This window comes from Adiantum capillus-veneris, chromosome 16 (genome assembly GCF_014529385.1).
Source record: "Adiantum capillus-veneris isolate H3 chromosome 16, ASM1452938v2, whole genome shotgun sequence".
Taxonomy (NCBI): domain Eukaryota; kingdom Viridiplantae; phylum Streptophyta; class Polypodiopsida; order Polypodiales; family Pteridaceae; genus Adiantum; species Adiantum capillus-veneris.
The window spans coordinates 59,095,415-59,120,084 of NC_140946.1; the positions used below are offsets into that span (position 1 = coordinate 59,095,415).

Genomic DNA, 24,670 nt, shown 5'->3' on the forward strand with positions numbered 1-24,670 from the left:
GCACCACCATCAAAGTATCAAACACATGACTCTACAACAAATGACATATATGCATCATGGACAGAAGGATCATAAATACACTATGTACTAAATACCCACTCTGCATCTACATCAGCATCACAATCTCCATTAATCAAAGTTTCTACAATAGTTGCACTGATGGTAGATTTTGCCTCTTTCTTCTTAGCTTCTTTTGCCTTTAACTTAGGACATTGCTTTATCAAGTAATCATTAGCCTTGCAATAATGGCAACGTATTTTTTTCTTGTCTTTTCCACTATAATTTCTAAACGAGTTGCTGCCACCAAAAGAATTAGATACTAGTGATTTGCTACTCACAAAAGGACCATGAGAAGTGGTTGCATTGCTATTATCATCTTTTCTTTAAGCAACAACAAAAGCATGTTCAATTGTACATTGTGTAGTCATGTTCTTTCTTGAAAGTGACTCTTGTAACAACAGAGTATATAATGCATCACACTTGATAGCTTTGAGGGTTTCCTTGAGTAATAAGTCTCTAAGTACTAGCAAAATTCTGGTAAGAGTTTGGCAACACATCAAGAACAATCTGCACAAGTAAACTACCAGAAATAACTTGAGCAAAAATGAGTTGCTCATTGTTAATATCCTTGATACCAGCAAGAAAAGTGTCCATGTCATCTTCCTCTTGCATAATCTTCGACTTCAGCACGTTATGCAACAACGCAATTTTTGCCTTATTGCAACTTGCATAAAGACCAACCAAAGTATCCCAAGCCTGTTTTCCTGATTTTGTTGAGCGAATGTGAGGAGTAATGATGTGCTTCACATATAATGCAATCAATGTATGAGCCTGCACGTCTCTAACATCCCAACAAGATTCCTCAGTTGTAGGCAAAACGACTCTAGCAACAACAATCCTACTAGAACTTGTAACATCCTCAATAGGGCCTATATCCACGAAAGACAAAACTACATCAATCCCCTGCATGGATTCCAGGCGCCATTTGAGACAAGAACATGCGTCATCATGAAGCCCACATTGGGTAGTTATCCCCATCCAATTTGTCCTCAACAGCAAGCATCTTAAAAATATCTATCTTGTTGACAGCCATGGCGAGTGATTGAACTTGATGTGAAAACTGCTCCGAAAAAAGAAAAAAATGAAGCAGAAATAACATGAGCTATATAGCACAACCCGAAGAGGATTGTAAGGAACCTGATCTGCGAAAAATTGCACTTACAAAAAATATGCACAAAACGACGAATTTGCATGTGCACTGTGACCTGTAGTGGAAATGGAAGCCAAAATGAATTCGAATCAAAATTCTAAGCACACCACGCTCTACGAGTATCCCTAAAGTATTTCCCTTCTTGCTAATCCTCACCAAAGCTCACCCAATTCGGAGAAAGTGAGCAACGGGTGTGGCAACTATGCTTCAGAGGACACAACTTGCTCTAATACCAATTGTTGGAATTAGGGTTGCAGGGATACACACACAACTTGGAGAAGATGAAGAAGCTCAAGACACACAACAGAGAGTGTATTGCTTAGTGTGCAAATGGAAAGATAAGTTAGCCCTAGAATGATAAACGCATATACCATGCATGGGCAAAAGCCTCCTAGTGAGGGAAAATATCGCGGTGGTCCTAAGTGTGTTCATACACATCACTACCACATATATGGTAACACAGTGCAACTTTGAGAAGAAACACACTAGGTTCTTCCATAGTGCACAAGTGCAGCCATGTCCTTCTTCTACCTTGTCTTTGAGTGTGTGACGGTTCCAATTAGGTTTTTCTCTCTTCTGTGGTCTTGTCTATGAAAGTGCCCAAGCTTCCATTAAATCACCTCAACAAATATTTGAGAGGGGAAGAGAGGGTTTACCACAAGGCAAAGTAGTGTTGTATTTGTAGGACTGGGGTTGAGGCTACATGAAATCATCAAACACACACGAACTTTCAGTTGTTTTGGTGTTTATGATTGAGTGGATATGTTCTTCTTTTTTGTCTCTTTTGAATAAATGGTGTTTGTCATCCATTAAAACACAAAGTCTCACTAACATGTGCCTACTCAATCGTACCCCCAACTTGTTGACATATTTTTTGGTGAACTCAACACAAAACATGCTAGGTTGGGGGTTCAAAATACTATTCAAAGGTTTCATACAAAGCTTATAAGTTATGGCTCGAAAAGAGCAACAAGGGATGCACTTCGATGCAAATACGATGTAAACATTTTAGGCATTTGCGTGACAAGAAGCTACATGAGGAGAGAAGTGTCTACCGCAAATTCTTTGCACTCTTAATTGTAGATAAGATGGATTGATGTAATGGGAAAGATGTATCAAGTTTCTTGCAATAGTATGTAAAAAAGATGGGACTCAATAGGGTGCATGCAATCAATATGGCAATGAGTTTTGATCTTGTTTGTGTTCCTAAAATCAAACTACGTGTAATGGAGATAAGAGAAAATCATAAAGAATATTGGGAATTATTCAACAAAGCACTAGAGCAAGAGCACTTTGTGGAAGACTCCGAATAGAGAATTTTTTGGAAGGGAATTTGAGTGGTGATATCCTCAATTGTCAACAGCAGAATATGGTATCTTGGATGCTCAGAAGATTAAAGTATTTCTACAGACTATAGGTGAAGACCTTCAAGAGAAGTTGGCGCTACTTTTGGAATACAAGGACATAGAGCAAGGTCTGAAGACCGAGTCGAAGGAGGTTGAAGACGCAACTTCACTTCTTGTCAAAAGACATTGCAGAGATAAGATGGTGGTAAATAGTGTGACTACGACTTCTACCCCACCTAAGAATGTAGGTAGGGCAACTATCGTGAATCAAAAGAGTGATGAGACTTCAATGCTAAATGAACTTGTCAATGGGATGCATGAAATGAAGCTCAAACTAGCAAGATTGAAAGAAAAAGGACAACCTTTAGGGTAAAGGTTTCAAAGCAAGGAAGGCATTGTGTATAGACATATATGATGCCATAGCATGGATAATGGTAGTAGGGATTGTGGCACCTTAAATGATGCTTTGAAGAGACATCTTGTCTTCTTCAACAATGGAAAATTCCATCTAAGGGAAACAGGTTCTTATAGGGTGATGGTTGGCATTGTCAAGCTTTGAAGGACTTTTGATCACTTTAGCACTCGTAGCTTTCGCTATTCAAAGTGTGACTCTTATATGTGCAAATAGAACCTCATCATGTGAAGGATCTCTTTATAAGCTATTGCAAACGAAAATTGTTACCAATATGTACATGAAAACGTCAATAACACTACAATTGAATCCTTTGCTTTCACGAGATGCATCGTTATATTCACATAGTCCCCCTCAAATCAACCACACGTGACATGTCACGATGAATCCATTGTGTCACCTCCTCTTTACAAAATCTCCTTATGTTCCCCCCCCTTACAACCTCATATTGTCACCATTTCTAATGCCAAAAGCAAAGAGCACATTGGCATTCACACCAACATCATAAAGGTGCCAAAAGCCCTATTATTGCAATCCATATGAACAATAACCTCATCAAGGTACCTATGACTCTCAACCTTGAAGTTCCCTCTCAATGGCACCATTGTTTCTTTCGTGTGAATGGTTATTGGTTTGCTCGGGGAAATAACTTGTCAATTGAGAAACCCATTTGTGCTTTGTAAAGTTCGTTTTCTTGATCAAGCTCCATCAACTTAGAGTGTGAATGAAGGCTTTAATAATGAGATCTCACAGAAATTGAGCTCTTAGTTTGAACTATGTGCCATGGATGGGCTTGAACAAGTACTTTTCGAGCCACTTTGCATAGCACCCCATCTTGCCATCCCATGAAGACGAAGTCATGGTTTTCTAACAACATCTTGCTTTAAACAACTTACAGGTTTAGCATGTTTTCCCTAGGGACTTGCCAAAAAAGTTTATTCATCATTATAAAAAATTTGATGATTGCCTACTTGAGAACTTATGACCAAATGCATTATCTAAAATGGGCGAGGACAGCAAACCAATGGTCACTAAACTTCTAAAAGATTTTCCCCCATACTCTTTTTTTTCTTCTTTTTTTTGTTTGGGGGGGGGGGGGGAGAGGAGGAGGAGAAGAAGAAAAAGAAAGAGAACTTTTCGCGTCATAGAAACAACCCCAAGAGACCTCATAGATCTATCCGATGAGCCTTCAACTCAGACCTATTACTCAAGAGGGAAGTGAGATGTCCAATTTGAGAGAGAGAGAGAGAGAGAGAGAGAGCATAATGACTGATGGCAACTCCACATGAATTCTTGAATTATGAAAGAAATACAGCAATTTGATGCAGGAAGGGAACAAAAGAGAAAAACTGCAATGACGATGACACAAGTGAATTAATTGAAATGACATGCAAGGACGTGACTGTTACTCAGGTGTCAGGTCAATAATACTTAAAAGTACAGCAAGGCCCTCTTGCAGCCATATCCCAGCTTGGACAAATACGAGGTGTCAAAAATTCACAATGCTGCAAGCCTGCAAGTCCTACCTTAATAAGCGTGCAGGCACTAGCCGGCATCCCATTGTCATTCACATCTAGTAGCATCCAACAGACAATTGTTCTTTTTTTTAAACCTTCCAATGACTTATTGTAATGATTGACACAGGTCCGTGTTTCCTCTCGGTCTGTTTCTTGATTGCAAATTTCCCATCCTTTTGATATTTTTCATAGCGTGCACCTCTCAACAAGCACCTCCAAGCTACACAGAAAAGAACATACCAGCGTTGATGCTTACAAAACCAGACTTGCCACACAGAAACATGTTTAGCTACAGTACAATGTGAATGGAATTATACTTGCATACTGAGCTAAAATTGAAGAACTTTTGCAAAAACCTCAACAAATACTTTTTTTTTAAAGAGGCTCTCTCTCTCTCTCTCTCTCTCTCTCTCTCTCTCTCTTAGACCAGGGCTTGTGACCCTTTGCATTGCCTGAATCGACCATAGGTTCATATACAAGAAATATTGGAGAATATATGATGAGATCATGGGGAAAAATTCCATACAAACTACAAGATACATCGAGAAACTCTAATCAAGAAGTATTGATGAAGCTCTCTAGCTATAAGAGACCTACACAATTCTGCCAAACAATCTGTCCGCCTCTAGCAATGCAACATGTGCAATGCTAGCAACCTGACTTGTATAAAGTATCTGCTATAAACGAGTCCTGTGCCAAGGGACTGTAAACCCCTAGGAAAAATCATCCGCATCCACTCTAACATGTATAAATACTTGTTAGAGTTTAGTTTCCTGTCCGGTGGTGGCTCCAGTTCTCCCAGGAGCAGTTTGGGAGTGAGGGCTGTTTTGTGGCTATGCACGACCGTACTTGAGGTAGACGTACCTGTTCTAGCAGTGCACTTCATGGTGTTGCTCACTCGGTAGGCTGGCATGAGGTGGGACCCCCCTTCCAAGGGTTTCCCGGTGAGTCTCGAGTCTTTTGGAGCTCTGGCCGGCCATACTTGAAGTAGACGTACCTGTTCACGGCAGTGCACTTCATGGTGTTGCTCACCCAGTAGGCTGGCATGAGGCAAGACCCCCTTCCTGGGGTTTCCCGGGGTCAGAGTCTCGAGTCTTCTGCGGTTCTGCTACTAAAAATGTGTGGCAGGTCCCTTTTAGTGAGTTTACATATTTATTAGCATTCTAGACCATTTATCTGGGATCGTGGGGTTTTGCAGTAGGTAGGGCAATTATGGGATTTGCCTCTATATATGCAACCCCTCTCCTTGTACTTTTGGCATGTTTTGATCAATGCAGCGATCCAACGTTCGGGCACACTCTCTCTCTCTCTAGCGTTTTGTTATTGCTAGCATTTTGTGTGTGCACCACATTCTCTCTCTAGCGTTCTCTCACCTCCATCAATCTCTCTATCCGGTGTTTTCTCCCTCATTCCCTCTTCCTACAGCTACTTCTCCCTCATCCTTGCCGTGTGCACACCCTCTCGGTGTGGCATTGCGTGCGGTGAGTTCCCATGCATGTTCGGTGGGCGATACGCGCTAGGAGCTTGACGACGAGGAGATCCATCACCATAGATCCGAGATCTATTGGCTGCCCAGTGCGGAGAGGAGGTTTGCTCGCAATTGCAAACAAGTTCATCACCCGATTCACCCTTTTCTCTTGCACCTTTGACATGGTATCAAAGCCACGGCATGTTCTTGAATCGGATCAATGATTTGTGTGAGTTTTTGGTTCTGATTTTTCACGACGAAAAGAGACGGTTTGCTGTTTTTTCTGCGTTTTTCACTCGTTTGGGGCTGATTTTGGCTGTAGTGGGCAGATTTGCAGATTTTCTCTTCTACCTCAACCTAGCCTTATCACATGCCTAAGTTCTCCAACACCATGTAGGAGAGTGATGACTCTAAAACAAGTTCAACCCGTGATGACAAAGTACATCAGGAGGATGAGACCAACAGTGGTGAACCAACTGCCAACGACAAGGAGGAAGATTGGTCCCAGATCTACTCCAGTGTAGGTGATCAACCAATCAAGATACCTACCTTTCCCTCGGATCGGCAATTGAATGGAGACAACTATGCCATTTGGAAAGCTACCATGATGGCCATCTTTGACTCTTACGAGCTTGGAGGTTTTGTCTCAAGCAACTTTCAAAAGCCAAAGGACCTTGCGGGACTGAAGCTATGGGAGAGTGAGAGTGTCAATGCTTGAATCCGGTCTTTCATTATCCTCAACAGTACACCATCAATTATTAGCCAGATACGATTGATGAAAGATGCAAAGTTAATTTGGGATCGGCTTTCTTCACTTTATAATCAGGATAGCCCATGAGGTGCAGTTGAGGACCTTGGATGTGAAGAACTCTTCCAGCGGGATCACATCAACAAGATGCATGAGCTTCAACAAGAGGTACTTCATATGGGAAAGCTTATCAGTTCAGAGGATATGGCCGTCCAGATTTTGGCCCAATTGCCTCCTCGATACACCAACTTCTATTCTTCCTTGATTACGAGTGGCCAGCTGAATACAATCTCTTGTCAAAAGATTGTTCCAATGGTATTGGACCACGAGGAGCGGTTCAATATGGGGAAGAAGTCAGGCTGCAAAGCCTTTACCGGTTATTCCAACAATAAGAAGCAGAAGATTAAGAAGAAAAGCAACAACACCAAAGACGAGAAGAACGAGCGGGAATCCCTACAACATTGCAACAGTTGCGGTGAGGAGGAAAATTATTGGAGAAAGTGTCCAAAGCGAGTTGGAGATGCTTCGATTCCTTCGGCGGCAGTGGTGCAGTCATCGGCCTTTGTTCACTTGGAGATTCTTCCATCAAAGGACTCTCCAGGGACATCGGAGGCTGAGTTGACTCTTGAGGGTCAAGGTGATCGTGATGGATTCTGAATAGTGGTGCTTTACGGCACACAACACCTTCGAAGGATCTTTTATCCAACATGCGACGACACTGTGGTACTATCTTCATTGGCGACAAATCTGAGGTTCCTATTCATAACGAGGAATCTATGGAGCTCATTCCCGATGGCAGAGGGGGTATGCATACCTCCAAGGTACTTTATGCTCCAAAGCTAGGATTTCATCTTATGTCTGTGCGCAAGGTGTGCAAGCTTGGCATGGAGGTGATCTTTACAGAGGATGCGGTATCTCTTCGGGATCGGCAATCAGGCAAAGAGGTCAAAGGGGGCTCAATGGAGAAAGGACTCTACAGGCTCCATGCTTTTTCTTCCGTGACATGGATACCTACAGGTGATCTTTGGCATTACAAATTTGGTCATTTTAACAATGATGCTCTTCGGCTTGCTTTTCATGAGCAGATGCTTACAGGCTTACCAAATGTTGGGAGTAAGCATGGGAAATGCATTACTTGCATTCGTGAGAAGCAGCATCGAGAATCTATTTAGAGGCTTGCTACACGCCGAGCCATTGCCGTTTTGGAGTTGATTCACACGGACCTTTGTGGACCTATGCAAAAATTTTCCCTCGACAAGGCTCTTTATTTCATGTTATTGGTGGATGATTTTAGCCGCTATTGCTTACAGGCTTACCAAATGTTGGGAGTAAGCATGGGAAATGCATTACTTGCATTAGTGGGAAGCAACATCAAGAATCTATTCAGAGGCTTTCTACACGCCAAGCCATTGCCATTTTGGAGTTGGTTCACACGGACCTTTGTGGACCTATGCAAAACTTTTCCCTCGACAAGGCTCTATATTTCATGTTATTGGTGGATGATTTTAGCCACTTTACTTGGGTATACTTTCTAGAGCACAAGCACGAGGCATTTGGCATTTGGCCTCTTCAAGAATTGGCGTTCTCTTGTGGAGAAGGAGAGCAATCGAGTGTTGAAGACTATTCAATCGGACAAAGGTGGGGAGTTTACCTCCAATGCTTTCATTCGGTTTTGTGTAGACCATGGCATCAAGCGAGAGCTTGAGAATACCGGATCACCTTCAAAGAATGGTGTTGTGGAGCGGAAGAACAGGACAGTGTTAGAAAAATGGCACGGACCATGCTTAAGCATCGAGACTCGCCGAAGTCTTTATGGGCAGAGCCAGTTGCGACGGCAGTTCATACCATAAACCGATCTCCAACCTCTTCAGTTCCTAAGTAGACACCATTTGAAGCCTATTTTGGTAAGAAGTTCAACGTCTCCCACTTTCGGATTTTTGGGAGCGATGCTTATGTTCATGTACCTAAGGAGCAACGGGGGAAGTTTGACCCCAAGTCTCGGAGAATGATTTTTGTCGGCTACAACTCTCTTTCCAAGGGAAATTGACTTTATGATCCGGAGGAGAAGGATGATGTACTCAGCCGTGATGTTGTCTTCGACAAGCCTTCCACGACTAACCTTGATTTGTCGATACTTGGAGACCCAGATTTTGATTTTCCTCTTGATGAGCCTCTTCTCCTACCCCTGTTCCTTAGGCTTCGGAGGAGAATGCACCCATTTCCAATGATGCACATGACAGTGGTGCTCATCATAGTGCAGAGTTAGAGCCACACTTACCAGTAGCTCCTCCCCCAGGCAACAAGATAGACAAGTTGCCGAAGTGGCTATTGGAGACTTTGTGAGATTCAGCAACTTTAGGATTTCCACCCGATTGGCGTGAAGCCGGTACTACACAACTATCTCAGCAACTTCATGTTCCTGAGGTGGATGGTACTTTATTACAGGTGAACTACGCTTTGATGTCTACAATGACAGATCCTCTTACAGATGACGAGGCACTTTCACAACCAAAGTGGATGTTGGCCATTCAAAAAGAACTCGATTCCATCAAGAAGAATAACACTTGGGAGCTGATTCCACGGCCTGCCAAGCGGAAAGTGATTGGTGTCGCAGAAACCTAGTGTAGACTATGACGAGACCTTTGCACCCACTGGAAGGATGGCGACCATTCGGATAGTTTCTGCCCTTGCTCCCTTTTTTGCAAGGCCGGTTTTTCAAATGGATGTTGTTTCGCCATTCCTCAATGGTGATCTAAAGGAGGAGGTGTATGGGGAGCAACCTCTAAGGTTCGAGCATCCAAACTTCGCACACATGGTTTGTGGGTTGCTAAAGGCTCTCTATGGCCTAAAGCAATCCCCTAGAGCTGTACCAGAAGATACACTCTTTCTTCTTATGACACTCCTTTAGATGATCTTCTGCAAACCCGCATTTATACATCTACCGTGAGGAAGGATAGGAAACACTTGTCATCCTCTATGTGGACGATTGTGTAATTACAGGTAGCCATGTTGAGCACATCCGCAATACTATGGAGACCTTGACTAAGGAGTTCGAGATGACAGATCTAGGCTTGCTTCATCGCTTTCTTGGATTGGAGATATGGCAAACAAAGGGGGGCATCTTTCTCTCCCAGGAGAGCTATATCCAAGAGTTGTTGGAAGCATTTGATATGACCGAGTGCAAACCTATCTCAACCCCTATGAATCAAAATCAGAAGTTATCATAGTATGATTCCCCAAATGCTACAATGTATTGAAAACTGGTCGGTTCTCTCATTTGTGTACTCAACACCCGGTTTGATGTCAATTTCCCGATGGGACTTCTCAATTCTTTCATGCAAAAACCCGCCAAGTCACATTTGGAGAAGGCTCTTTAGACTCTGCAGTATTTAAAGGCGACCAAGTCATTAGGCATTCACTATGCGGCTGGAGGTACAACCTCACAAAAAATCATTCTACGAGGATGGAGTGATTCGGATTGGAGTGGAGACGACGGTTGACTATAGGTTACACCTTTTGCTTGGCTCAAGAGCAGCTTCATGGGGCAGCAAGAAACAGCCAACAATTACCTTATCTTCCACAGAGGCACAGTATTAAGTTGTTTGCAGTGCTACATGTGAGTCAGTGTGGATTCGGAGGTTACTTTTGGAGATGGTTTTCCCCAGCAAACGACCATTATGTACTCTAACAACTAGAGTTGTATAGCCATTGCGTAGAACCTGGTGTTCCATGTCCGGACAAAGCATATAGAGATACAGTACCATTTAGTTCAAGAGAAGACCAAGGAAGGCTCTATCCGACTAGAGTACATACCAACTTCGGATAACCCTGCTGACATCTTCACCTCTTCAGTTTCCTATCCGGTGGTAGCTCCAGTATCTTCCAGGGACAATTTAGGGAGTGAGGGTTGTTTTGTGGTTGTGCCCGGTCGTACTTGTGGTAGACGTACCTGTTCACGGCAGTGCACGTCACGGTGTTGCTCACCCCGTAGGCTGGCATGAAGCCGGAACCTCGTTCCTAGGGTTTCTTGGGGTCAGAGTCTCGAGTCTTCTGCAATTCTACTACTAAATATGTGTGTCAGGTAACTTGTAGTGAGTTTACATATTTATTAGCATTTTAGGCCATTTATCTCGGATCATGCGGTTTTGCAGTAGGTAGGGCAAATATGGGATTTGCATATATATGCAACCCCTCCCCTTGTACTATTCGCATGTGTTGATCAGTGCAGAGATCCAACGTTTGGGCACACTCTCTCTATAGCGTTTTGCTGTTGCTAGCGTTTTGTGTGCACCACATCCTCTCTCTAGCATTTTCTCTCACCTCAATCGATCTCTCTCTTTGGTGTTTTCTCCCTCAACGATCCCTCTTCCTACAGCTACTTCTCTCTCATCCTTGACATGTGCAAACCTCTCGAGGTGGCATTGCGTGTGGTGAGTTCCCATCCTCGTTTGTGGGCAATACACGCTAGGAGCTTGACAAGGAGATCATCAATTGCGATAGATCCAAGATCTATTGGCTACCCAATGCGGAAAGGAAATTTGATTACAGTTGCACACAAGTTCATCACCCGATTCACTCTTTCCGCTGCACCTTTGACAATATTGTACCCCCAAAAAGGATGCAGATCTACAACTATATACTGAAAGAGAGGCAGGAGGGATCCATTTGTCATCCACCACAAAAGCCAAGTGAATGTACCAAGATGCACATCTCTCTGACCAAGTCAACTTCCTCACCGAAACTACAAGTGGGAAAATTTGACATGCGGAACAAATGCGTGGAGACGCAATTATATGAGGTAAATGCTGAAGGGAAGGAGTTTCCTAAGTTATAATAGACATTGAGTAATGTTAACACAAGTCATAAAAGTCATCAATTAAGGCATTGATAAACTGACTCTCAAACAAATCTGAAAAGTATCTAATATTCATGTAATAGCTGGCCTCAACCATCGTCTCCTCCTATATGATAGCATAGAAAGCCTCCCTCGTCTAATAGATCTCCTCATGTAGAACCTGCACTCTAAATCTAATCATGGGTGCACTTTCTAGACCGACAACGATTTGACGTCCTCTTCAAAACTGCATGACAAACATGTCGACGCATAATGGCCGACTCCTCAAAGAGAGAACTTGAAACACGACTCAAGATAAGAATCATGAATTTTGAATCATGATGATGAATGATTGAATGATACTGTGGTGAGCGCATCAAGAGTTCCCACGGGATGAGATGGCTACACAAAGAAAAGATGATTAGACTAAATGATAGAAACACTCTGTTCAGTATGAACAGAGTAAGTGTGTGATTGATGAACTGGAGTTCCCATAAATGATTACTCAGACATGTGATTTTGTTTGAGTGCAGGATTGAAAGATGGAATGATTGACGAAATGACTGCAGCATTTCGATCTTGAAAAATCTATAAACATGATCGCAATAAGAATTAGTTAATCCGACATCAGTGAGGTCCGGTGTGGATCTAGATGCGATTGCTAAATACGTTGCCAGGATTCATGGTCCTAGAACTGGATGGATTTTATGTGATATGATTTGAATGTGATGAAAATGTGAAGTGACTAGCGTCTTTGTGCAAGTGCTAAATTTGTATTTTCTAATGCGTCGGTACTTAGAGTCAGTGTCTATTGAGCTGGTTTATGGCTTAGTGTCTAATTTTGCAGGCATAATCGAGGGCGATTACAATTCTTTCAAGAGGGGGGTATGAAGTGATGAGGGGGCATGACCACTTGGAACATAAACAAAAGTTGATGACGTGGCAGGCAGTACAGACACCTGTATGGAACTCCGTAAATTGCACTGACATGCTGACATGGCAACAGTACGGATTTCCGCGTTTTGCGCTGACATGCCACAAGGCAAGCTGTACGGATTTCCATTGGCTACTTTTGGGCCAGTAGCTTTTGAATTGTAGCTTTTCATGTACTGCTTTTGAGTCTGAATGGCCAAGGGTCTTTAACTATGACCCCAAGGCCACTTCTCCCCTCAGTTAGCTGACGAGCTTCTGAGCAGAGACGGCCCACGGGAAATTTGTAACTCTGCTGATTCATTAATATAAAAATAAATACCGAAAGGGGTGCCAAATTTTGGGGCCAATACCTCTGGGCACGGAACTACGCTGGCCATGTCGACTCTACTTTAAATTGTGATTAAGTTGCGAAGCATTATTTGTGAAGCATTTTAAGCGATTCTCTCATGTGTGAGGTCTCTGACTTGGGGTGCCCAAGTCTGTAACAGTTTCTTTCTTCCTCCATGACGAGCCTTACAAGTGACACTGAGGGCTTTGCATGTAGACGAGCCTAAGGAGTGTAGTGTGAACATGGCCCTATGGTAAGGGCGGTATAGGAATCCTATAAATAGGACCCTTGGCTCATCAATGAACTTTCTTGTGTGATCACCACTCTTGGACTCTAGGCCCTTGGCAGTGCTAGGGAATAAAGGCCTAAGTGCCTTGTACTTATAACTTATAAGTTAAAAAGACTTATAAGTGAGGGGGCCCAAGTGTGAATGGCCCCCTAGTCACTTACTCATATACTCAAATGTGAAGCCCAAAAGAACACTAGCGTGGCTTTTCCCAAAAATTCAACGAGCTCTCTCTCTCTCTCTCACGTTTTCTCTGCGTGTGCTCTTTCTACGCCAATCTCCTCTTCTCCTTCACTCTCATTGCATAGGAAAGCAAGTGGGCTCTCTCTCCTGCTCCCCCACACATGGTATCAGAGCTCTAGGGTTTCCAAGAGAGCCATCTTCGCAACACAGATCAGAATTCTGTTCTTGCTCGCTGCGGGAAGGATATTCAACCGTTTTCGATCAACTCTGTCGCGAAGGGATCCTCTCACCGTGTAGAATCGACCTCCGGTGACAGTTTCCCCAAAATTAGGGTTTCAAAAACTGGCGAACAGCAGCCTATTTCTGCTGAAATTGACCAATTTCGGGGTCAATTTGATGCAATTTCATTAGGGCAAGTCTCACAGGTCAATCTTACAGGTGTTTCCACCAACGAGGTTCTGAAAATTCAGCAAAACAGGTGTTTACAGGTCTGATTTTTGCCCTAAAACAGGGAATTTCAGCAAGCAAATGATGTATACACCTTGTGGAAACCTTTGGTAAGGGTTTGGCAGTGAATGTACGCCGTTTTGGGGTGATTTTGCGTGAAATTTGCTCGCTGTTTTTCTGTAACAGCAAGCTGTTTTTTGCCCGATTGCGCACATTTGGGCGTGTTTAGGTCGGCAAAACAGGGTTTCAGTGTTTGCAATCACTCAGAATGGCTTCTAGCAGTGAAAGTGGCAATTTGTTGCACATTCGCAAGCTTGAAGGTGCCCATAACTTTGCTATATGGAAGAAGCAATGTTATAATGTGATGTTGCAGAAGAAACAGGCGAAACCTATTAAGTTACAGGGTGTGAAACCGGTTGATATGGAGGTTGAAGAATGGGAAGAAGTGGACGAGTTGGCTCGTTCCACGATCATGCTTTCGGTGTCTGACAATTTACTCTTCAATGTAGAGAATGAGCAGACAGCATGGGGCATGTGGAAGCGTTTAGACGAGTTGTATGCACAGCAGAGTGCTGCCAGTAAAGTGTATTGGCTTAAGAAGCTTATGGATCTCCGCATGAAGGAGGGCACGCACATGTCAGTGCACCTCAATGAATTCAATTCTATTTTCAGCCAACTGACAGAGCTGAAATTCACGATTGATGAGGAGTTCAAAGCTACTTTTCTGCTATGCACATTGCCCGAGAGTTGGGATGTATTCCGGACAGCTCTTAGTAACTCAAGTGCGTCACTTAAGTATGCAGATGTAGAGAGTTCTCTCTTGATGGAAGAGATGAACAGGAAGAACACCACAGGTGGGTCTTCTAATGCATTGCACTTGAGAAGCAGGTCTCAACAGAGGGAGAAATTTGACAGTAAGGACAGGGCACGCAGCAAATCTCGTAGGAAAGATGATGTGTGTCATCATTGTGGAAAGAAAGGGCATTATAAACGGGAATGCTATGAGTGGAAGAAAGAGAAGAACAAGGGTGCTGAAACTGATGCAAAGGACAAGGGAAATGCCAAGAAGAGCACTGTGTTGATTGAGGAAATCAATGTTGCTAGTAGTTGTGACAGTGACAGCAGCACTGATGTACTCAATGCCTCTTCTGTGGATGCACATACCCTTGCTATGGGTTCTGATGTGGACATGCATACTTGGATTCTTGATTCAGGTGCCTCCTTTCATGTAACACCTCATAGGGATTGGTTTACACAGTACTCAGGTGAGGTGCAGGGCACTGTTTATTTGGGAGACAACTATGCATGTGACATTGCAGGTATTGGCAGTGTCCAGTTTTCTTTTGCTGATGGTATGACTTTTGTTTTGCACAAAGTACGTCATGTGCCACAACTCAAGAAGAGTTTGATTAGTACAGGGCAGCTAGATGATGCAGGCTATCACACCACTTTTGGTGATAGCAAGTGGAAAATTTGTAAAGGGGCCCGGATTGTAGCCAAGGGTTGTAAATCGGACACTTTGTATCCTTTGCATGTATCTAGTGTGCGTGACCATGTTGTCGCCGTAACCGAGCAGCCAAGTGTTTCTTTGTGGCATGGCCGGTTGGGACACATGAGTAAAAGAGGAATGGAAACTCTGTCTCGTTGTTGTTATTTGCCGTGTTTGAGGTATGCTGATTTTTCTCATTGTGAGCACTGTATTTATGGTAAGCACAGTCAAACACCGCACAAAAGGTCTCTTTCTTTGAAGTCTGACAGGTTAGACTTAGTGCATTCCGATGTATGTGAAATGCCACAGTTGTCCTTAAGGGGAAAGAAATATTTTGTCTCGTTTATCGATGATGCTACACGTAAGGTGTGGGTGTATCCAATACGTGCTAAAAGCGATGTTTTGGATACTTTCAAGAAGTTTCTTGCGTTTGTTGAGAATCAAACTGACAAGAAGCTTAGGTCTTTGCGCTCAGACAATGGGGGGGAGTATGTATCAAAAGCATTTATAGACTTTTGTGCTACTAAAGGTATTAAAAGAGAGCTCACGGCTCCTTTTAATCCCTCTCAGAATGGAGTTGCAGAGAGGTTGAACCGGACTATCCAAGAGAAAGTTCGGAGTATGCTGTCACATGCTGCATTACCTCATGGTTTTTGGGCAGAAGCTGTGCAAATAGCTATTCACTTGATTAATCGCTCACCTAGCAAGGCTTTGGGTGGAAAGGTGCCTGAGGAGGTGTGGTCTGGCAAACCACCCTCATATGCACATTTAAGAGTGTTTGGTTGTGAGGCCTATGTTCACATCCGGAGTGAACTGCGCACCAAACTAGAACCAAAGTCTCATAAATGCATTTTCCTAGGATATGGTGAGGATGGTGAAATGGGGTATAGATTATGGGATCCCGCATTACGGAAAATCATACGCAGCAATGATGTCATCTTCAATGAGAATTGCATGCACAAACAGCCCACAAAGGTCGAGGAAGTGCGCCGAGTTGTTTTTCGTGAAGATGTTACATATGGACAGCCAAGAAGGCCCAATGTTCAGCAGCCTTTACATGCTGAAAATGGTGCTGAAAATCAGCCCCAACAAGTTGCCATTGATGCACCACAGGTAGGGGAACAGGTTGATGCTCCTAGACCGCCCGTTGTTGCGATGCAACCGGCTGAACAGCCTGCTGTTTTTGATGGTTTACATGCTGAAAATCCACCTGTTATGGATCATTGGGTGCGTAGGTCTACTCGGGTGACAAGGCCCCCCGATAGATATGAACCGTCTTTGGACTATGTCATGCTTACTGATTGTGGTGAGCCGTCTTGCTATAAAGAGGCTATGCAACGGGAAGACAGTAAGAAATGGTTCAAAGCAATGGTTTCGGAAATGCAGTCTTTGGAGAAAAACCATACATGGGACTTGGTTGATTTGCCTAAAGGGCATAAGGCTCTGCCATGTAAATGGGTTTACAAGACCAAGGTCACATATGATGCTTCTTCTAAGTACAAGGCACGTTTGGTTGCTAAAGGGTACAAGCAAAAGCATGGTGTGGATTTTGATGAAATTTTTTCTCCTGTTGTAAAGCTTGCCACATTACGTCTTGTTTTAGGCCTGGTTGCTTCTGAAGATATGGAGTTAAAGAAAATGGATGTCAAAACAGCGTTTTTGCATGGCGATTTGCTTGAGATAATCTATATGATGCAGCCAGAAGGTTTTGTGTCAAAGGGGCAAGAGAAGAAAGTATGTAGACTCTTGAAGAGCTTGTATGGTTTGAAACAGTCTCCCCGTGCATGGTATCACAAGTTTGATACATTCATGAGGTCTCAAGGATACAAAAGAAGTAATTCTGATCACTGTTTGTATATAAAAACGGCAAGTGATGGATCTCTTCTATTGCTGATTTTGTATGTTGATGACATGCTTATTGCGGGTAACAATGTCACGGAGTTGGATGCATTACAGCAAAGCTTAAAGAATCGCTTTGACATGAAGGATCTTTGTGATGCTAATCATATTTTGGGCATGCGTATCTCTCGAGATAGACCAAACAGGCGTCTGTATCTATCTCAACGAGATTATGTTAATAAGGTGCTACATCGTTTTCATATGGATGGGGGAAAGACACTTGGTACTCCGCTGCCTCCATATGTAAAACTGACTGCACATGACTGCCCAAACACAGATGATATGCGGGCTGAAATGGCCAAGATTCCTTATGCATCAGCCGTTGGCAGTTTGATGTATGCTATGGTTGCTACACGTCCGGACATTGCATTTGCGGTGGGAGTGGTAAGCAGGTACATGAGCAATCCTGGCAAAAAGCATTGGGAAGCAGTGAAGTGTATCTTGAGATACTTGAAAGGCACTAAAGACTTGTGCATTTGTTTTGGGAAGAGTGAGACATCTGTGCATGGTTTTACAGATGCAGATTTTGTTGGACATCCAGATTGCAGGAAGTCTACCTCTGGATATGTGTTTACATTCACAGGAGGTGCAGTTTCTTGGATTTCTAGACTGCAAAAATGTGTTGCTTTGTCTACCACTGAGGCTGAGTATGTGGCTGCCACTGAGGCATGCAAAGAAGCTTTGTGGCTCATGCGTTTGGTAGAAGAGCTTGGCATTAAGTCACCGGTTCCTGTGCTACACTGTGATAGTCAGAGTGCTATTATGCTTGCAAGGAATCCTGTTTTTCATGCCAAGACAAAGCACATAGAGGTGAAGTATCATTTTATCAGGAGTGTGCTTGATGACAAGAGCATTACACTTGTCAAGGTGCACATAGATGACAATCCTGCAGATCTTTTGACCAAGAGTCTTCCAGCAGAGCGGTTTGCATATTGCCGTCAGATGATGGGTGTTGGATGAGTAAGTGCATGATCAGCTGATGTATCATAGTTAGCTGATTCTTTGATCTCCCAAGGTACATTGCCTTTAGGTGGGAGGTTGTTAGGGAATAAAGGCCTAAGTGCCTTGTACTTATAACTTATAAGTTAAAAAGACTTATAAGTGAGGGGGCCCAAGTGTGAATGGCCCCCTAGTCACTTACTCATATACTCAAATGTGAAGCCCAAAAGAACACTAGCGTGGCTTTTCCCAAAAATTCAACGAGCTCTCTCTCTCTCTCTCACGTTTTCTCTGCGTGTGCTCTTTCTGCGCCAATCTCCTCTTCTCCTTCACTCTCATTGCATAGGACAGCAAGTGGGCTCTCTCTCCTGCTCCCCCACAGGCAGCTCTACCCGCACACCCTTCTGGTGTGGGCTTGTACACCAGCCCTCGTGGTAGAGGCTAGCCCGATGGCTGCAAGCTCCCACGCTCAGGGGTGAGCCCGTATTGGCCCTATGGCTGGGAGGTGAACTTGATGTCTGCTCTCTACGCTCATTATGCGTATGGCTTGTGTCGTGTCATGTGCGCATGATGGTGTCACAAAGTGATGACGTGGCATGACCAACTGGAAGAGAATGGCTGATTGGACAAGAGAAACTGAAACTAAACGAACTTCAGAGCACCGGCCGTGGGGCCTAAAACCCTAAATACCAAAAGGTTGGCCTCTAGAAGTGATTTTTGAAAATTACGCTAGCATGCTAACGTGGCAGGGTGTACGGATTTTCGTAAATTGCGCTACTTGTGCTGATGTGGCAGGTTGTACGGATTTCCACATTTTGCACTGCTTGCTGCTGCTTCTTTTGGAGGAGCTTTTGAGAGCGGATGCTTTTGAGGTTCAGTGCTTTTGAACTGATTGCTTTTGGGCATCCCTTGTAAAGTTTATAAGAGCCCCTGGGACCTCACTCTACAGAGTATCTGGACGTAGCGTCTAAGAGCAGAGGACCCTCGAGAGTTGTACCTTGTTGTGATCAATAAATAAAGAAATACCGAAAGGGGCGCCAGTCTTTGGGGCCAATGCTTCTCGGCAGGGAACTCCGCCATGCTCTCTCTCTCTCTCTCTCTCTCTCTCTCTCTCTATCTCTCAAAGATCAGTGATTTTGAAGTTTTTGTTCGTGTGTTGCTATTGATTTCTCACTTAGAGTGTCCAAGCCTGTTACGGTGGTATCAAAGCTCAAAAAGATTCTTTTGCTACAGAGGATCCCATCCCTTTGCAACACGCGCACGTTTTTGTGAAAGAATCTTCGTGTCACAACCCCGAGCTTACTAGCCACTCCCACCCTCGTCCACCTCGCATCTGGCGCGCTCCCATCTTGCTCTGTCTTAAAGGGCATAAGCCATAAAGAACCCTAGATTACACATGGGTTTAGAAAGTTCTTCGTCTTCAGAAAGTTCCGACAGTTTGTCGTCCTCTAGTTCCAAAGAGGATGAGAAAGGCCGGAAGAAGCGGAGAAAAAGCAAGAAGAGCAAGAAAAGAAGATTTCTCAAAAAGTCTAGAAGGCATGGAAGGCCAACTAGCAGGCCGACGGAGGAGAGCTTGTCCTCTACTGACAGTGAGCAGATCAGCAAGAAGACCAAGGAGTTCAAGGAAGGGGATCAAGCTGTCACGTTTGAGAAGTTTCGGGCTACCAAGACACTATAACCGGCCTGTACAACGTAGAGGGCGGTACTATTTCAATTACCTATAACTTTACACAGAGCACTGAGAAGGGAAGAGAACACAGTTGCGTCCAGCGACTAGAATGTCACTGCGCACACGAGACCGACACCCTGTAGGCCCCAAAGACTGGCGCCCCTTTCGGTATTTCTTTATTCAAATTAAGGTAGACGATCCGACCACTTAGCACAAGCTTTCACAAAGCTGTCCAAACCTGGCGAGGGCTGAAAACGCAAGTTTTCGACCTGATTTTGGCAACATAACGGCACAAAAACACCTGTAGGTCAAAAACACTTGTCTAGGACGGATTCCCTCGCTATCTGGAAGCTTTCTGGTTAGCTGTCACAGAAATTCAGCGGGCTGTAATTCCCTGTTTTTCACTGCCGGGTGCCCAAAAGCCTGTACACGCATCCCAAGGCTCTCACGAAGCTCCCCCAGGGTTCCCTTGCAGTTTAGGTGTGAAACCCTAAACCTGCAGAAAAACACAGCAGGCTGTAATTCGCTGTTTCGGATCGTTTTTAGCGGAGCGAACACGCCTACGCGTGTCCCAAGGGCTCCCGCACACAATGGGACACTTCCCCTATGAATTGGACAAGTTTTCACGCGAGAAAACTCTCCGAACTCGCAATCTTTCACGATGGAACTGTGCGTACCTGTGGGGGATTAGCAATTAGCTAATCCGGTTCCTGCTCAGAAGGCTCTTGCCTTGGCAAACGCGCATAAACCCCCAGATGAAACCGGCCTATTCAATCCAAAAAGGGCGGTAGACTTTACTTCAAACCTTGATTTAGCTTTCACTCATTATTAGTCGTCTATTATACCTGCGCTATAGTGACACAAGAGAGGGGAATGGGATACAGATGCTAGAATGCACCTGTATGAGAAGACCGACACCAGATTGGCCCCTAATTTAGGCACCCCTTTCGGTATTTCTTTATTGTTTAAAAGAGGGAATATACGTTGTGGTTCTTTCCAAGCTGCCTCGCACAACCTTGGCTGAATTTCAACTGTTCCGGCACGATTTCGGCAGCATAACTGTACTAGGACCCTTCACAGTCAGTATTCCCACGCATTGAATGACTTTCCCGACGCATACGGGCACTTTGCAAAACCTGGTGAGAATCTGCAGCACGCTGAATTCTCTGTTTTCAGCCCTGAAAATGCGCCAGATCGCCTGTACAGCGGTCCCCTTGCGTCCCCGAACCTCCTCGGGGTATTAGGGTCCGTTTAGGGCCAAAACCCTAAACCTGCAAAAATACACAGCAGGCTGTAATTTACTGTTTCGGGCTCCGTTGCGCGTGCCGGTCGTATCCGTAGCAAGTCCTCGAGCTCCCGCACCTGTAGGGCTACTTGCTCTTTGGATCGGACGAGATTTCTCGCGTGAAACCTCTCCGAATTCACCTGTACCTGCGGGGGGATTAGCCGCTAGCTAATCCAGTACCTGTACAAGAGGCTCTTGCCTCGGCAATCGCGCATGAACCCACACAACTGTACATTGGTCAAATGAAGAGCCCACTAGAGGGGCATAACATACTGCCAGAGGGGAGAGAGAGGGCAGTGCGTAGCGTGCAGGGCATCACTCCTGGCACCGCACTGTGCATAAGAGGGAAAGCAAGCACTCCATAGCTCTTAACCTGTGACAAAACTGAAAATGAGGCTCTCCCCCTCCTAAATTCAGCGCCAACTCTTGTTGCATGAGGCAAGTGCACCAGAAGGTGCCACTTGGCACATTTATAAGCATTTTCCCGTTTCGGGGTTGCCGCCTAAAAATCTCCCAATCGGTTGCCCAGTTGACTTCACGGCAGAGTAAGAAAATGTTCCCCTTGTCATTCCGGAGGTAATGACGCCAACACATTTTCAGGTCCCAAAATAGCAGTTCCCTAAATTTCAGGAGATGCTGCCATTGTATCTGTCTAGGTCATCCGACCCTCTTTGTACACTGCGGCCACATCCAGAACTGAAATGTAGCCTCTGTAGCAAAGGATTCCACTTTGGCTAGTCAATGACCCCACTTGGCTAACCATAGTCCTTGCCCAACCTTAGTGCTCTCTTGCCCTCAGGCCTGGACTCCCTCTGGACAGTTCCACGCTAGCTATGCAATGCAGGGCAGTTAGATTTCCCGAGGGGTGTTTCCAAAAAGTGAAAGTAAATAGATAATAAGAAAGAAATCAACAAAAAGGATAGATAGTAGTCACACGCTGGTGACATACCCCCCTCTTGAAATATCAAACGTCCTCGTTTCCATCTATGTCGTACATGCTCCTAGTCAACACTGATGTATTCAACACCTGTGGACACATGTACGACACATACATGCTCATTGTCAACCCTGGTGTATTCAACACGTCGTCGACTCATGTATTGCCTGCGTGTGAACCCTGTCCCAATGACATAGTGGTAGCTTCGCACTCTGCCATTGCTTTGAGTCACTAACTTTCCAATGACAAAATGGTAGCTGCACATTTTGCCACTGTCTTATAGTACATGTTGGATCCCGTAACACTTTCGAGCATACCCAAACCGACAGTTTAAGAATGCAGTTACACATGTACTCTTTAATAGAAGCAATTACTGTATCCTTGACAAACTGACAAGAAATACTCACTTCTATAGCACTAATCAAACTTTTGGACATTCCATAAGAGCAATTGCCAAACTGACAATCTGTACAGCGCTAACATTCATGTAACAGGTATTTCATTTGAGCTCACTTTAAATACCATGTACATCATTTGTTTCAGAAGCCATTGTCACACTGACAATCCATGTAGCTCTGAAACTCATGGGATCAAGGTAGGTTGCACACCGAGGGCTTCAAGGTAAAGTGATAACACAGTTGGTGACTCTGCAAGTTCACCTTCTTCCATCCACTTAGCATCCATTGGTGGATAGTTTCTGAACTTTACCAAGTAACGCCTAGCAACCTTGCCTTTCACTTTTCTTTCTTTGTGTGCCAAAATCTGTTCAGGGACCAAGATCTCGTCAAGTTCCTCAACTTCCGGCTGATCTTCAGCTGGCATATCTTCTGGCACATCACCCACATAGGGTCTGAGAAGACTCACATGAAACGCATTGTGAATCTTCCAACTGTCATGCAATTTCAGCCTATATGCAACATCACTGATTATGTCACACACTTGAAAAGGCCCATAATAACGCATGTTGAGCTTTGGAAACAATCTTTCCTTGCCCTTCATCTTCTTTAACCTTGCCTTTTCAAAGCGTAAAAGCACCCAATCACCTAGTGAATATACCACTTCACGACGGTGACGATCAGCTGCTTTCTTTTGCTTTGCCTGAGTCTTTTCTAAGGCCACTTTGACCTTCTTGTACATTTCATCCATGTCCTGAACATACTTATCTGCTTCAAATATCTTGTCCTTTGTATGCAGTATGGGAGGAACTTTCTTGCCACCTTCAACTATCTCAAAGGGTGCCTTGCCAGTTGATGAATGCACTGTATTATTGTATGCATACTCCACCAATGGCAAATACTGCTCCCACTTTCCTTTATGCTCTGACACATAGCACTTCAGCAGATCTAGGACAGTAGAATTTGCCTCTTCTGACTGCCCATCTGTTTGAGGATGAAATGAAGAAGAGAATTTGAGCGTTGTGCCCATATTCTCAAACAAGCCTCTCCAGAACAAACTTGTCATGCGTGGATACCGGTCGCTAACAATCGACTGTGGCATGCCATGATACTTGAAAATATTGCTCATAAACAAGCGTGCCATCTGATCTGGCTTTATCTTCTTCCTGAAAGGAATAAAATGAGTCTGTTTGCTGAATCTGCAAATAATGGTCCAAATACCATCGTTTCCTGTCTGCGTTCTCGGAAGATCAAAGATAAAATCCATAGCAATACTTTCCCATGGTTTATCTGGAATAGGTAGTGGTTGCAATAACCCTGGTGCCTTTTGCCTGTCAAACTTGACCTTTTGGCATATTAGGCATTCTCGCACAAAGGCATCCACATCTCTTCTCAATGTAGGCCAATAGAAGAATGTCTCAACCGCTTTAACTGTAGCATCGATACCACGATGCCCTGCATACGGTGGGACATGACTCTCTTCCATAACTTTGCGTCGCAATGGCTTTGTGACACACAATCTGCCATGTATCATCATGAACCCGTCTTTAAGAAGATAGTGTTCATGACGTTGTCCATCCATTAGCTGCTCGAAGACCCTTGCAAAATCTTCATCATTTGCATATTGTTCTCTCATATCATCAAGTTCATGATGATAAGGAATTGACACAGCTGAAATTTGTGGCTTCCTAGACAAGGCATCCGCCACAACGTTCTTCTTGCCCTCCACATGCACAATCTGAAAATGGAACATGGACAAGATATTTGCCCATCGCATATGCTTCTCAGATAACTTTGTCTGTGTCAAGAAGTATCGCAAGGTCTGATGGTCTATTTGGACAACAAAGTCTGCACCTAGCAGGTAGTGTTTCCAACTTAAGAGCGCATAGATCACAGCCAGTAACTCTTTCTCATAGACCTGCATGGTCATCTCTGGCCCTTGCAAAATTCTGCTCTCATAGGCTACTACCCTGCCATCTTGCATTAGCACTGCACCAATGCTACTACCACACGCGTCGCACTGGACCACAAATGACTTCCTAAGATCTGGCAACACAATGACTGGATCTGAAGTCATCTTTTCCTTTAAGAGATTAAAAGCTGAATCTCTTAAAAGCTGAAATCTCTTTCTGTGTCCATCTAAAGGTGACTGCCTTCTTTTGAAGAGCATGTAAAGGTGAAGCAATCTCAGCGAAATTTCGGATAAACCTTCTGTAATAGGAGCATAGTCCCAAGAAGCTTCGGACATCATGCACCGTCTTCAAATTTGACCATGACTTGATCGCTTCAACTTTTGCAGGATCCATTCCGACACCATCCTTTGAGACAATGTGTCCCAGAAAGTG

The 24,670-nt window shown here is 44.1% G+C and overlaps 1 protein-coding gene across 1 annotated transcript in view; it reads right to left on the minus strand.

Moving 5' to 3' along the window:
- Nucleotides 1-4,313: 4,313 nt before the first annotated feature.
- The window catches only part of LOC147439120 (uncharacterized), a 101,267-nt gene continuing 80,910 nt past the window's right edge, over nt 4,314-24,670 (minus strand). Inside the window, exon 3 of the mRNA XM_086485022.1 lies at nt 4,314-4,705. Coding sequence (XP_086341148.1) covers nt 4,688-4,705 — 18 coding nt within the window. The 3' untranslated portion in view covers nt 4,314-4,687. The remainder of the gene's footprint in view (nt 4,706-24,670) is intronic.